At 53.7% G+C, this 14,104-nt stretch overlaps 1 protein-coding gene across 1 annotated transcript in view; it reads left to right on the top strand.

Annotated features, from left to right (window-relative positions):
• Nucleotides 1-11,440, top strand: part of MRTFA (myocardin related transcription factor A) — a 128,708-nt gene extending 117,268 nt beyond the window's left edge. The window contains 11 exon segments of the mRNA XM_035903192.1: nt 948-1,123; nt 1,578-1,733; nt 2,225-2,478; nt 2,836-3,007; nt 3,293-4,280; nt 4,283-4,329; nt 5,498-5,668; nt 6,786-6,950; nt 7,854-8,027; nt 8,453-8,513; nt 8,920-11,440. Coding sequence (XP_035759085.1) covers nt 948-1,123; nt 1,578-1,733; nt 2,225-2,478; nt 2,836-3,007; nt 3,293-4,280; nt 4,283-4,329; nt 5,498-5,668; nt 6,786-6,950; nt 7,854-8,027; nt 8,453-8,513; nt 8,920-9,419 — 2,864 coding nt within the window. The 3' untranslated portion in view covers nt 9,420-11,440.
• The last annotated feature ends 2,664 nt before the right edge of the window (nt 11,441-14,104 follow it).

The following is a 14,104-nucleotide window of genomic DNA, read 5'->3' as shown; positions in this document are numbered from 1 at the left end:
TGCCGAGGAATAGCCTTCCCACTGCCTCAGCAGTGCTCTTCCCCGTCTCCTCAGACTGAGCAGTCTGTGTGCGCCTGTGGTTATTCATCCCCTCAAACACACACAGCTACTTTAAAGACAAATGGGACGCAACTGTGAGGAAGACGGTTTACTTTTAATGAAAAAGGAAAAGGGCAGTGTTGTGGGAAAGCCTGCCTCCACTATTGCACAAGAAGTGGTTGAGGAAGAGAAAAAGTGAACTTGTGAATTGGAGCATTAGAGATGTGGCTTCCTTCTGACTTTGACATCTCTCTGGATTTCTGTTGCTTTTATGTTAGGTACAAATGATGGTATTTTCCTGCTTACCAGGATTAATTTCAGATAATGTAATCTAAAAAAAGTTAGTTCATGACGAATGTACACTCGTGAATTTATTGGAATTTACCGGACATGTAAGTAGACAGAAATGCTAATAGCAGTCCGGGCCGCCACTTAATCCATAGCCCTTGTTGCTTTTAAGACTAGAGGACAATTTGGGATTCTGTCTTGAAGAGGGCTTCTACCTTCCACCACATATGATGATCACCAAAGAAACCATGACTCAACCTTACAATGTCTAACTTTCTTCTTCTTTGGTGCCAAATGATAATCAAATAAGCCATGCTACAGATCTGGGTTTGGGCAGAGTTAAGTAGCTCTTGTTACACTTCCTGATCTTGTCTGGCTAAGAAGCAAGGGAAATGGTTCACCTCAGTCTGCATCATTCTGTTCTACTGATAGCAGAGATGTATGTAAACACTGTAAACTGATCCAGTTTGGGCTCTATTGTCTCATTTTTAGTTGGTGTGTTAAGCACAACTCAGACACAACTCTCTCTATGCCTTCATTATTTTTGTGAAACATCTAGTGTCGAGTGAAATAATTTCTTATTCCGCTTTAAAGACCACAGCTGATGTTTGTGTTTCTAGTTGGGCAGGTGAACTACCCAAAGGTTGCAGACAATTCCTCCTTTGACGAGGACAGCAGTGATGCCCTCTCCCCAGAACAGCCAGCCAGCCATGAGTCCCAGGGTTCTGTCCCATCGCCGATGGACTCCCGGATTTGTGAGCCCCTCCCTAGCACCACTGGCACATCACTAGCTCAGGTGAGAATGCAGTGGCCTCCTGCAGTGCCCTGGAGCTTCACAGCTACTGGTGATTTGTGGCAGAGGATCCTAAAAAGTGAGACGGAGGGATCCTTAAAAGGTATAGTCTGTGAAATTTCACAAGGGGTCTTAGCTTTGCGTGGTGTGGGTGAAGTCCTCTGGTTATTCGGAAACCCCCGTAATGGTGCCATGTGGGGAAGGGGGGCAATCATTACTTGGTGATACAGCCTGTGTTGGCGTGCGACTGATTCTGGCAGGCAAAGCTGGGAGATACAGGTGTGGGATTTTGATTCCTTTTCTGCCCTAAGAAGTTGTGCTGCTTCTCAGGGACAAGTGAAGCAGTGGGTTAAAGGAATCTAATTAATGACTTGAAACCTGTGGACACTTCCTGCACTCTTTTAAACTCTTTCTCTCCTCATATGTGTACTCATGATGCCTTTTTCTGTCCCTGCAGGGTACATCACAATTGCAGATTAGCACAGACTCCAGTGAAACACTTTTCCTACCTGAACAGCCACCCCCGCCTCTGCCGCCTCCACCTCTTCTGCCACCTAGTCTTACCAATGGAGCAGCTCTTACTGCTGCCAAGCCCCCACCAACACTCATTAAGGTACTATTTTGGCTGATTCCTTCATTGTAGTCTGAAGGAAGATAAGATGGTTGCTCTGAAGAAGGTTTGGAGTAGGAAGTATTGTGTTAACAGATGCAAAGGAAGGAAAGCTTATTTCTCACTATTGTCTTCCTCTGACACTAGTTGTAACATATTTAATAGGTTTTTCTATTCCATGACGTATTCACCTTCTGTAATATGGGTCATGTATGCAAAATGTTTTGAAACGGTCAGCATTATCCATAATTAGAGTCAATGAGTCTGCACTGGATGAGCAAGTGATCTGGTGTGCTGGGAAAGATGACCTGCGTTAGGGTGCAGTGTAAGCTGCTGCAAGTGCGGTGACTGAGTTAGAGAAGCATGGAAAGACCCTGAGGTCAAATTGGGAGAATTTTGAAATTAAAATCCCAGTGTGCGTTCTAATTTACATGGGGAGTTATGTTATTTCAGTGTTTCCATTCTTACTTGCTTCCTCCTTTTCCTCTAAATAGCAAAGCCAGCCCAAGTCTGCTAGTGAGAAGTCTCAGCGCAGTAAAAAAGCCAAGGAGTTGAAGCCGAAAGTCAAGAAGCTTAAATATCATCAGTATATTCCCCCGGACCAAAAGCAGGACAAGGGAGCTCCTCCCATGGATTCATCCTATGCCAAAATATTGCAGCAGCAGCAGCTCTTTCTCCAGCTTCAGATCCTCAACCAGCAGCAGCAGCAGCACTACAACTATCAGACCATCCTGCCAGCTCCACCAAAGTATGGGTCCTAAAATGGCAGCTCTCTCTTAGGAAGCACTTGCTTCCCCAGTTCTGTTAATCAGAGACATTGTGTTCTGGGTGTGAGGTGTGGCGGTTGGGTGTAACGCACTCAATCTCGTTAAGTTACAGCAGGCCACAAAAAGGGCCAGTGTCAGATGAATCAGACAAAAGCAGCTGAAGTGAGTTGGTTGGCCAGGTAAGGGGCACGGATATAGTCAAAGGCACTGGTGTTCTTTAATGTCTAGGGTGGCACTAGTGACCCAGATGTTTCTGAATGCATATGATTGTTGACGCTGAGGGCCTCTGGTGCCTTTCCACCTTGGTTTTGATATCTGTGTTTTTTCTTTCCCTGCAGGCCTCCAGGAGAGCAGCAGAGTGGTGCCAGTGCCCCTGCTGTACGCAATCTCTCTGCCACAGTCAGCAGCGCATCTTCAGTATCCTCTGGTTCCAGTGGGCTGATGCGACAAAATAGTAATGCTGCAGTGGGCAAGCCTGGCCCCCTCCCTGCCAACCTAGACGAGATGAAGGTAAATGTCCTGTGAAGCTGCACAGCCCTTTTTTTTTCCCATTGTCAGTGGAGACATCAGTATTGAACGATGTTGCTGCTGCAGAGCAGGGCTGAGTTGGTCTGACAGGGGTTGGTGGTAGCAGCTGGCATTGCCGCCCTGCAGACTGTACCTGAGGTGCAGGTTTGTTGGCCTGCAGGAGGGTCATTTTAGTCCTTTGCCCCATGGCTCTGGCAGGTGTTAACAGTTGTTCTGGTTAGAGCATATGTTCTCTTATTGTTGCCCTTTTTTTTTTCTCTATATCAGGTGGCAGAGCTGAAGCAAGAGCTGAAGTTGAGGGCCTTGCCTGTGTCGGGCACAAAGACGGACCTGATTGAGCGTCTCAGAGCTTACCAAGAACAGAACGGTGCAGCTGGCCAAACAACCCCCACTCCCAAGCCCAGCACAGCAGCCATCCTCCCAAAAGCTGCCGAAGTGGTGGTAGCCTTCCCAGCTGCCAGGCTGAGCACAGGGCCAGCGCTGGTCACCACTGGCATTGCACCAGCAGAAGTAGTTGTGGCCACAGTCACCGGTGGTGGCATGATGAAGTTTGGCAGCACAGGCTCGACTCCTCCTGTTTCCCCAACTCCTTCTGAGCGCTCGCAAATGAGCACAGGGGATGAGAATTCGGCCACTGGAGACACCTTTGGAGAGATGGTGACTTCACCCCTGACCCAGCTCACCTTGCAGGCATCTCCAGTGCAGTTCCTGGTGAAGGAAGAAAGCTCCAAGTCTGCCTCCTGCAGTGTAAATGCGGCACCCAGGTCGGAGCGGTGCAGCACTGGTAACAGCAGAGATGCAGAAGTTAGGGACAAAGACCAGATGCTGCAGGAGAAGGACAAGCAGATCGAGGAACTCACCCGCATGCTGAAGCAGAAGCAGCAGCTGGTTGAGATGCTTCGACTACAGCTAGAGCAGGAGAAGCGCTCTCAGCAGTCACTACCGGCCCCAGTGGCTGCGGGAGAAGGAACAGCCCTTGCCTCCAACCCAGTAGCATTTGGCACCCAGGTCAAGAGTGAAAACGGTTTCCTGAGTTGCCAGTCTGCAAAGCAATCCAGTGGCCAAACAGACCAATTCAGCCCTGCACCAACCGCTAGCCAAATGGACACTTCGAATCCAAGCCCAGTGCCAAAGAAAGCCGTGATGGTGAAGCAGGAGGTGCCAGCCGCAGAAGCAGAGCCGCCGTGCCAGTCCCACAGCCCGCGGCTTTTCCTTGGCCAGCAAGGGAGCGCCCTGAGTGAGCTCATCAAGGGCACCCCTTCTTGCCCCATGGGAAGGCAGGGAGTAGCTGCCCGGCCTTGCAGGTAGGCAAGGGTTGGATCACATCCCTGCTGCAGGCAGTTGGTTTCCTCTCTCCCTCTTCCCGCTCCTGTGGTTCAGGTTACCATAGCATGACTTAACGCGGTGGAAATTTAATGCAGTAAATACTAAAATGGCTGAGTTGCTTGCTGCGATGGCTGGTGGTTCGTGGCTTTGTAAAACAGAGCAGTGTAAGCAGATCTTCAGCAAAAAGACCGGAGTTCGACAATGATGAACTGTGTGCAGCAATGCACGATTGACTGCGGGCATCACAGGCTGTTCGGCATTCTTCCAAAGACATGCTTCTGCCTTTTGTCAGCCAGGATCTCAGGCTTGGAGGACAAGGCTTTGCTGCCACATTTCACTACTTTTTGGAAGAACAACTATGCCTGTGGTATTAAAAAAAGCAGGGTGTATTCCACCTCTTGTCCTTTATTAGAGAGATTGTAGTCGGAGTGATAGATAGGTCACCTTGTCCACCGAGAGCTGAAATCAGACCCTGGGAGCAGACTTCTTGCGTTTCAACTGCTCTTTGTTTTAATGCATGTCAGTATTTCAGTGTTAACAGAGTCTTTCATCAGAGATGATCTATTCCCCTGTTGGTATGAGCTCAGCACTTAACAGAAGTGTTCCGAGCATTTCTTCCAGGAAGGGATAAATATGTCCAGGTTTTATGGCATAAGTCAAACCCCAGCATCTTCTGTGGCATCAGAGAAGATTCTCTGCTGCCACATTTCTTGCACCTTCTGCAGAGCAAGTGGCAGTGTCTACCATCAGGGGCAGGCACTGAGCAGGCTGCATTTGCTGCGTAGCAGATGAGATGCAAGTCTGTTGTCTAAATATCAGTGTCCGGTGTCACCCTTGATACCCCAGGGCATCTCACCTGAACTTCAGCTGCTGCTGCAGAAAGGCTCAGGTCCTGTGTCAGGTTTGCCAGCCCTTGAGGGATGTCATGGATAGCCCAAGGATTTAGAGTAGTACTTCCTCCTCTTTTAGGACTCTGAATCCCACCCCAATCTGATTTCTCTGCTTGGTGAAACAGAACGATTGACCGAATTTCCTAAAGAATGAAGAGTGGGGAGAAACAAACTTCATAAATCCTTTAAGAAACACAAGCCTTGCTCCATGTTGTGTCTGGGGAATAGCTTCTCATGGATACCCTTTTATTTCCAGAGAGTACAATCATCGCCCGCTAAAACTTCCAGCCAACCGCCGTGTCAGCTACCTGCAAGCACCCCTCAGCAGCCCACGCAGCAGCAGAAGCCGCAGCCCACGCAGCAGCAGAAGCAGCAGCCGCCCCTGCAGAAGCAGCAGCCCAGAGGACTAAACCAATCTGTCAGAAAGGTAGCTCACTTGCCTGCTCACTTTTCTTCCTTGTTTTTCTTTGCCTGCTGCCAGGGTTTGTAGCAGCGGTGGGAAGGGGACGCACACACACAATCCTGGTCAGAGACCGTCATCGCAGCAAGTGAGGTCTCACAGCGGCTTCTGCCACAGCTTGCAGCTGCACAGAGTGTTTGGTTTTCAGCTTGGGTGTGGCAGCAGAAGGGGTGCCTGGCATAGCCTCTCCATCCCCCTACCTCCTGCCGAACTAGATGTGATGGGGAGCCCATCAGGCATGAAGTTTCAGGAGCGCTAAGTGTTCATGAGGTCGTCCCGCAGGCTTGGAAGTGATGCAGAGGCTTTACAGCAAAGAGCTCTGGGCTAAACCCTGACAGTTTAGTGGCTTCTGCCCTTTGGTTCCGCATCTGGGCAGAATACCAGCTGGTGTTTTGAACAACTGTTGTCTGTCACTTAAAAACTATGAGAGGCCAGAGTGGGCAGCCTTGGTTCACGGTGGTGTCCCTGATTCTTGAAGGAGTGCTGCTGAACTGAAAAGGTGGCTACTGCGTGAAGAGAGGGTGGTGTGGGCAGTATGTCTGCTGCTGAAGGTGGCATATGAGCTCTGAGAGGGGCAAAAGGATGTGACCTTTTACTCTCTGGTACTGATGAACATGCTGTGATTTCCATTCCTGTGCCTTGAGTGTACCTGTTAATCATCTTTGGGAAGTGCAGTGCAGGCTCAGGAAAGAGAGCACCTCGGGCTTTACCCCTTCTCCAGGTAACAGCTGTAAAGAGGCTCTGCTGTGCATCTCCTCCCTTTCTAGCCCACATCAGGGATGACTTAGCTCTCTCTCTAACATGTAATTAAGATAAGATACAGAAAGATTATGAAGGGTTTTTAGAGCTTGGAGGATCACTTCTGAATCAGATGCTGGAAAGGATATGAAGAGAGGAATAATTTCTAGTGCAGTCAGAGTGAGACACCACTTTGCAAAGGGTCAGCCAGCGCCTTCATTTGCTTTGAGACCTTTGAGGAAATGCAGAAGGTAAACGAGGGCGCTTTTTCCCTCAGACTCCCGTAGCTCGTGTGCTGTGGAGGCATCTGTAGTGACTTTCCTAATCCTTTTGCCTCCCTGTGTAGGGTCAGAAGCCAGGTCTGCATGTGGTCACGGGGCAGCTGCCCCACACCATATTGTCTTTCTCAGCACCTCCAAATCTGCAGCCCTTCTTCCCCAACGGTTTCCAGAAACGGTCCCTGAAAATTGGTGCTCCTGGCAAAGCTGGCCCACCCAGTGTTTCAAAAAAGGTACCCTCCCAGCACATCCCAGTGGCCTGTGCCACAACACCAGCTTCCAGCCCCTCTCAGGAAGGGAGCGGACCCCAGAACAGCTCTGCTGGCTGGGGCCTGGGGTCGTTCCTCTACCTGCAGGTCACAGAACAGACAAACAGCTTTCCAGGGAAATCAGGATAGGAAAAGAGCATCAACATGTAGAAGTGTTGGAACTGGCATTCAGCTGCTGCCTAGGGATCACTGCTCCAGGGGAACAAGCTTCAGCGTGGATCACACGTAACTGCTGTAGAAGCAAAGACCTGATCCATGTTTTAACTTTTCTTATGGGCAGTTGTGTGCTGATTCATCTGGTAGAGCTGAGTCACGACCACCACTTCCTGCAACACTTGGGGTTTCCTTTGGAGCTCTCTGGTGCTGCTGAGTCTCTGGTGCTCTCCACCCACCATCAGGCTGTGAAACTTGCTGCTAGTGAAGCTTGACTGCGTCCCCAGAGCAGGCACTGTAGAGGGAGATGGGTAAAAGATAGGTCCTGAATATATCGCGCAGAGTAGGCTGCCCACAGCAAGGGAAGTGCCCGCTCTCTCTCCAAAGTGCTAGAGGAATCCCCTACTTGGACAGATGAGTCTCTCCCCATCCAAGAGCAGCCTGGTGGTGGTTTGTGGCCTGGTTGCTTTAGTGTTAGAAAAATAAGCAAAAGATTTCCAGCTGTGAGTTGCAGGGGAAATCTGTCTTCCTCCCCTGCAGCCAGGGCGTAGTGCACGGAGTACATGTAAGAAGCCAGGTTGCTGGGAGCAGAGCAGTGCGGACCTCTGTGCAGCACTTGCCAAGAGAGGGGGTGATGGTCTCTCAAAGCAGCTGTGAGGCAGGAGCTGCTAAGGGCTTTCTCCTGATCACCCCTCCTGCCTTTGTTCTAAACAGCCCTCATCGCAGCCCGGCTCTCCTGCTGCCCCTTCCCCACCCCAGATGGACCTGGAGCAACAACAGCACACGTCGCTTTTTGGAACTCCTCCACCTCCTCTCCCTGTTCCCTCGGTCCCGATGAAAGAGCCACCAGGCTATGAAGAGGCCGTGAAGCAACAGCCAAAGGCCCAGGTGAGAGCAGTTCTTCTCCCTGGTTTCCTTGGAGAGCAGGGGAAAGGTTGCCATTGTAGATCTGCTTAGATCCCTGATCTGGGCCAGTGATAGAGAATGGAGACACAATGCCCCTTTCTAACTAACTGCCCCTTCCCAGCTGAATTCCTTCTGGAGGGTTTGGGGCAGGCCCTAAACCGCAAGTAGAGATCCCAAACCGCTCATTGCCTGGTGAGTGTTAGTACAGCAGTTGCTGACTATACCTTCACATCCAGTCTCAGCCTGGGGTTATGGAGAATTCTGGTGTTGTGCCTCTGTGTGCTTGTTCTTGCTAGATAACAGCCCCGGCCCCGGGGCGAGGGAGGAGAGCCAGCAACCAAGGGTGTTGCTGGAGGTGGAAGCTCCCCTTGTAAATAGGAAGCTAATCCTGCGCTCGCTCTCCCCAGGAGAACGGCTGTTCCAGCCAGCAGATGGATGACCTGTTTGACATTCTCATCGAAAGCGGAGGTAAGGAGACAAAGCCAGCGCTTCCCATAGCCTTTGGGTTTGAGGCTGGGGTTTATAGAGCACTGAGGGGAGAGTCTGTCACGGCCCAAGACTTTGCTCCTGCAGTGGAGTCAGGGAGATGTCAGTCAGGCATTGGAGTGATACAGAGCTGCTTGGTGGCTCTGCTGCATCAGCTCTGGGCACACCTCTTCTGCGATGCTGGACAGAGCTTGAATTCCCCAGAGGTGGGCTGAAAATTCCCCATAGCAAGCCGAGCGTGGCACAGGATGAGCTTCCTTATCTCAGTTGGTGCTCAGTGATGGCTCAGTCTGAGGGGGTCCCTGTTGCCCTGGTGGGTGGGAGGGATCCTTCCAGTGTTTGGCCAAGCTTTTCCTCACCCTGGCCTGCCCGGTTGTTCCCTGTACAGAGATTTCTGCTGACTTCAAGGATCAGTCGTCCCCAGCTGGGAAGGAACCACCCGCGGCCCCAGCCTGCTCCTCACCCCCCAGCAGCCACCATTCCTCAGAGCTGGCGGTGCCGGTGTCCTTGGGGCAGCCAGTGCCCGTGGGCCGGCTGGAGGACTTCCTGGAGAGCAGCACCGGCCTCCCGCTGCTGACGGCAGGGCACGATGGGCCGGAGCCCCTGTCCCTGATTGACGACCTCCACAGTGAGATGCTGAGCAGCTCGGCCATCCTGGACCACCCGCCTTCACCTATGGACACCTCGGAATTGCACTTTGCTCACGAGCCATCCGGGGGCATAGCCCTGGATCTGGCTGAGGCTAACTTGGACAGCATGGACTGGCTGGAGCTGCCGGGGGGGCCCGTCATGAGCCTGGCTCCCCTCAGCACTGCAGCTCCCAGCCTCTTTTCCACAGACTTCCTTGATGGACACGATCTGCAGCTGCACTGGGATTCTTGCTTGTAACTCTGTGAGCAGAGACTGAAGGGAATGAGAGCGGGAGGGCACGGGCATGCAGGGGGAAGAGGCCAGTCAACCAAAAAAAAAGGAAAAAAAAAAAAAAAAAAGAAACGAGCTCCTAGTATTTGTACTCCTCCCCCAACAGCGTCCTTCCTGCACGAAGCCGGCAGCGGTGGCAAAGGCAGAGCCGCTGCTCGAGTCACTGCTGCCTGGGCAGCGGGACAGGCCAGGGCAGGGAGAACGTCTGCTGGTGGGAAGAAGAGGCTGCAGGAGCTCTGAGGCTGGTGGCCTCCTGCCCCCTCAGCGCAGCCTGACCCAGCTTGGGTGAGAAGGGAGCTGGCAGCTCCTCTTCCTCAGGCGGGAGCAGTGATGGCAGCGCGTGGGGCACAACGCTGCCGGGCACGCGTTGCCTCACGCCCTGCGGCAGGACATCGCGTGGCGGGGCCTGAGCCATTTTCAGAAAGAAGCAGCACCCCCTGCCTTGCTGGGATTGGCAAATAAAGGGGGTTGTGCTGCCCCGGCACGGTCAGTTTAATGGTTGCAGAAGGGGATTCTACCTCCGGAGCGGGACGCAAAGGCGGGAGCGCGGCTGCCCTCTGCATCACCTGCCTGTCAGGGGAGGGGCTGCTCTGCCGCAGGGCTGTGAGGAGCTGGGCAGAACAGGCACCTTTTCCAAGTGTAGCCAGAGGGAACCAGGGTTCCCCATCAACCTGGTAACGTCCCAAATATTGCTGAGCTTAGCAGAGGCCTGCCTGCTTGTTTCACTCACTTTGGGCTGCAAAACAGATTTTTAAGGTGCTAAAATCCCGGTCCTTCTCTTGTTAAATCTGTCCTTCGCTGCCCCAGACCTGCGGCTGTGCCTGCAGTCTGCCTCCAGGCACACCCCCCTTGCCCCCAGCTTCCACAGCGCTTGTGACAGCCCCAGGTGAGCAAAGCAGTCACCCTTGGGTGGGGGTTAGGGACAAGAAAGCATCCGTGTGTCCTGGTGGCACAGTTAGCGACGAGCAACATATCATTAGGGGCCACGTGCAATCTCTCTCCTGCCTTCAGCTGTGCTGCTGCCTCCCTGTAGCAGGTGCCCCAGGGGAAGGGAGCAGCTCAGGCTGTCGGACCCAGCAGGCAGGGAAGGGGAAGCGGCACTGCAAACCGGGCGTTGGGCGCCACGACGCCGGTCCTAGCTCAGAAGTGCGACTGTGAGGGCCTCTTTCGGGGGAGAAGTGGGAGCCTGAAAGCAAGTGAGGGGCAGCTGACCTCGGCCCTGCCTTCCCTCAGGCCGGCGGGGCAAATGGCTGCCTACTGTGAGCTGCTGCCCTGTGTCCCGCCGCTCCTGCCAGCCAGGCCCCGGGGTGGCTGCTGCCCGAGGAGGGGGCGGACGTGTACCCCGAGCCCCCCGAGCCGCGACAATGCCATTCCTTGTGCAGGGGTTTGCCATGGAAACCCCGGCCTGCGCCTCTCCCTCCCTCTCGTGCTGTGACTCCTGCCACGTTTAAGTTCCTGTGTTTGTTAGTTAACAACTTGGTGCCGTATTTGCCCGGTGAGCCATGGCCGAGCTGTGCCCCGTGCGGCTGCCCCCGCTGTGACATCACGGGGACGGAGGCGCTGACCCCCGCTCCATGGCGGGGAGGGCGAACGCCAGCCCCACGCCGCGCTCCCCGGCAGCCACCAACCTGGCAGCCCGGTGGGGTCGGGCCTGGTGTGCGGCTGGGAAGAACGCCTGCCCGCCTGAGCCCTGCTTGCTCGTTAACTGCATGGGGAGCCCCTTTCTTAATCGTTGGTGGGGTGGGGGGAGCCTGCTGGCAGCTGCCTGCCTGCCCCCTTCTCGCCCCTCTCCCAGCTGTAAGCAAATCCGAGCCTCTTACCTGCTGCCCTCAGTGTCCCGGTTGGAGTGAGAGGAGTCCCCCTTCCTTCCCCCTTGCTTTCTGTTGGCCAAGCTACAGGGTCACGTCTTAAAAAAAAATTCAGAATAAAACTGGGACTGGTGGAAACCCCCTTCACCCACCCCCCCGAGCTCTCCCTCACCTCTCCTGGCGCAGTCACGGCGCTGGCAATTGCCTTACAGCGCTCCCACCCCGCTCCCCCCGGGGCACCTGCCCAGCCCTGGGTCTGGGTGGGCACAGGAGGCAAGCGGCTTCGTCCGAGGAAAGTACCTGGGGTGTGACAGGAGGGTCCTGTGAGCTTTCTTTCTTTTGTACAAATAATTACAAAGCTGCAACCAGTAAATAAAGAATGAAATTATGGAAGTGCAGTGGGCTCCTAGAAGGCGGTGGGAGCCCTGCACCTGCAGCCCTAGCCTGACCCAGCCACGGCTCCTCGCACGTTGGCAGGGAGAGGCCGGTGCCTGTGGCTGATTCAGCCCTCCCCGGGGCGCTGGTGCCAGGCTGCGCTCACAGCTGCGCCCGTTCACCTTTACCCACCCACCATCATTTCTGACACCTCGTAGGGATTTAATAATTACCCTCACTTTGCCCCAGCGTACTTGAAATTGGAGCCCGGATGAGACAGAACCATGAGCCTCACCTCCTGAGGAAGCCAGCTCATGCCCTGCCTGGGGGCAGCGGGGAAGATGGTGCCTCAGCCCAGGAAATATTAGAAAGGCTTTTCCCCACGCAGTGGCCCGAGCAGGCTCGCCCAGTCCTCTGCTTTCCTACTATTATTTGTTTGAATAATAGTTCAATAGTTCTTTGTCGGAAGCGGTATTCCCCTGGACATACATTTTTTTTTTTTGCACCCGTTGGGAAAAACGACGTCTGATGTTCTGCCTCTACCTTGAATGTAATCCTGAATCTTTCTGCTGTAACCACTACTTGTTTGTAACGTGTATTTGCTAGCACGCACTCTCCCTCCCACTATGCAGCAAAGGGCGAGGGGTGGCCCGCCCCATCCCAGACGGATGGTGTTGGGGCATCGGATCCAGAGCGAGTATTCAACTGGAAAAGGATAGAAGTGACGAGTTAACGGGGGAGAGAATGGATCTTTAAATTGAATTATTTTTTCAGTTACAAATATTTGAAGAAAAAAAAAAAATCCATTTTATTAAAAAAATTCCAAACAGCCACGTGTGCTCAAAAAAACGTCTCTGCTCTGCTGGCGGGAGGGCTTGGGGCCACGCTGCCTTTTCCAGCTAAGGGTGGGTGATCCCTCTGGGTCTTTCTCAAACCAGAAAAAAAAAAAACCAAACCAAACCAGCTTGAGTGGTGGTGCCCCGGCCCTTCTCAGCTGCAGGGAGATCCCTTCTGTGTATGGAAATCACCGACCCTGCAGCCACAAGTAGCTCGGACCGTAGGAGAAGCACGGGCAGCTGTCACGGCTTCCCCAGCCCCGCGGGCTGGGCCCGACCCCAGGTGCCGGGCAGCGGGGCGAGGCTGCAGCCTTCCTCAGCCAGCCCTGACCTGGAGGGGCACTGGCTGAAAAACCAGTGATTTTCACCCCTGTAAATAGGCTGCAGCTTCCATGAGTTTGGGCTTCTGAAGAGGGTTCCCCCCCCCTCCCCGGGGCCTGTGCCCTGCTACGCCCCACTTTGCAGCCGAGAAGCCAACCTGGTTTTTTCTTCTGGAGCAGCTTGTTAATGCGCAGGCAGCACTCGGCTGGGGCCGCCCCAGCCCTGTTTTCCACCAGCCCCTCACCCTTTGCTATAAGGGCCCTCCCCTTGCAGGCTCCCCCCCTCCCTTCATTTTGGGTAGTTCTTGCTCCTCAGGGGCTGTGCTTCGAGCAGGGCTGGCAGGAGAACGGCTCCCGTCCCATCCCCAGGGGCCACGACCCATTCACCCAGCCCAGCAAATCTGCGCTCTGATGCGGCACCTGATTTCCAGGCAGATCCCGTATTGGCCACAGTTTTCAGTTGAGCTCACAGACAGACAGCAAGCTCAGATGGCTTGTTCAGAACCACACAGTGTGTGTGTGTGTGTCTGTGTGTCTGTGTGTCTGTGTGTCTGTGTGTCTGTGTGTCTGTGTGTCTGTGTGTCTGTGTGTCTGTGTGTCTGTGTGTGTGTCTGTGTGTGTGTCTGTGTGTGTCATAATCATCACCTGGCAGAAATTAAGAATTAAATCTCATCCTGGCCCCATCAAAAAACCCAAGGCAAAGCCCAGCACTCTCCCAAGATGCAGTTTATTTACAAACCCACCGAATAAAGTAAGAATCTAGTGTCATTTCACGAGTAGTTTGTGCTCACAGACAAGCGCTTTCAGTAGAAAGTCACAGACTCCGCACCCGGAGCCACCACCACAAAGCAGCAATTCTCCACGCCTGACCCGCGTCCCCGCGGCCACCGCAGGGCGAGGAGGACGAGTTAAGTCTCCCTGAGCCAGCTCCAACCTGAACCTCGTCCTGAGCGACGACGGTGCCAAAATATACACGTTCCTGGAGTTAATTTACAGAGCTTTTTGGTTAACAGTAAAAATCATCTAGAGACTAAAATGACAGCGTGAACCACTCTTGTTTAGGGGAGAGGGGGTGGTTGTCTGCTCCCGGAGGAGACGAGGCGCAGCCCCTAAGGCTGTTACAGCAGTAACAGGCTGGGGCAGTCGGGCCCCTCTCGCCCGCGCCCCACACACCGGTGCCGGGAGCTGGGACGAGGCTGGCGCCAGTTCCTCCTTAGCCCCAGCTCCGGGTCGGAGGGACTTGTCCAAGTGCTTCAGCATTTGCCAACCCTCTCCCCGAACAGAGGCTGGCCTGTGGCTGGCATGGGGGGGGA

This window comes from Egretta garzetta, unplaced genomic scaffold (genome assembly GCF_000687185.1).
Source record: "Egretta garzetta isolate BGI_Z169 unplaced genomic scaffold, ASM68718v1 scaffold51, whole genome shotgun sequence".
Taxonomy (NCBI): Eukaryota; Metazoa; Chordata; class Aves; order Pelecaniformes; family Ardeidae; genus Egretta; species Egretta garzetta.
Note: the sequence above shows the minus strand (reverse complement) of the source record. Positions and strands in the feature narration are given on the sequence as shown.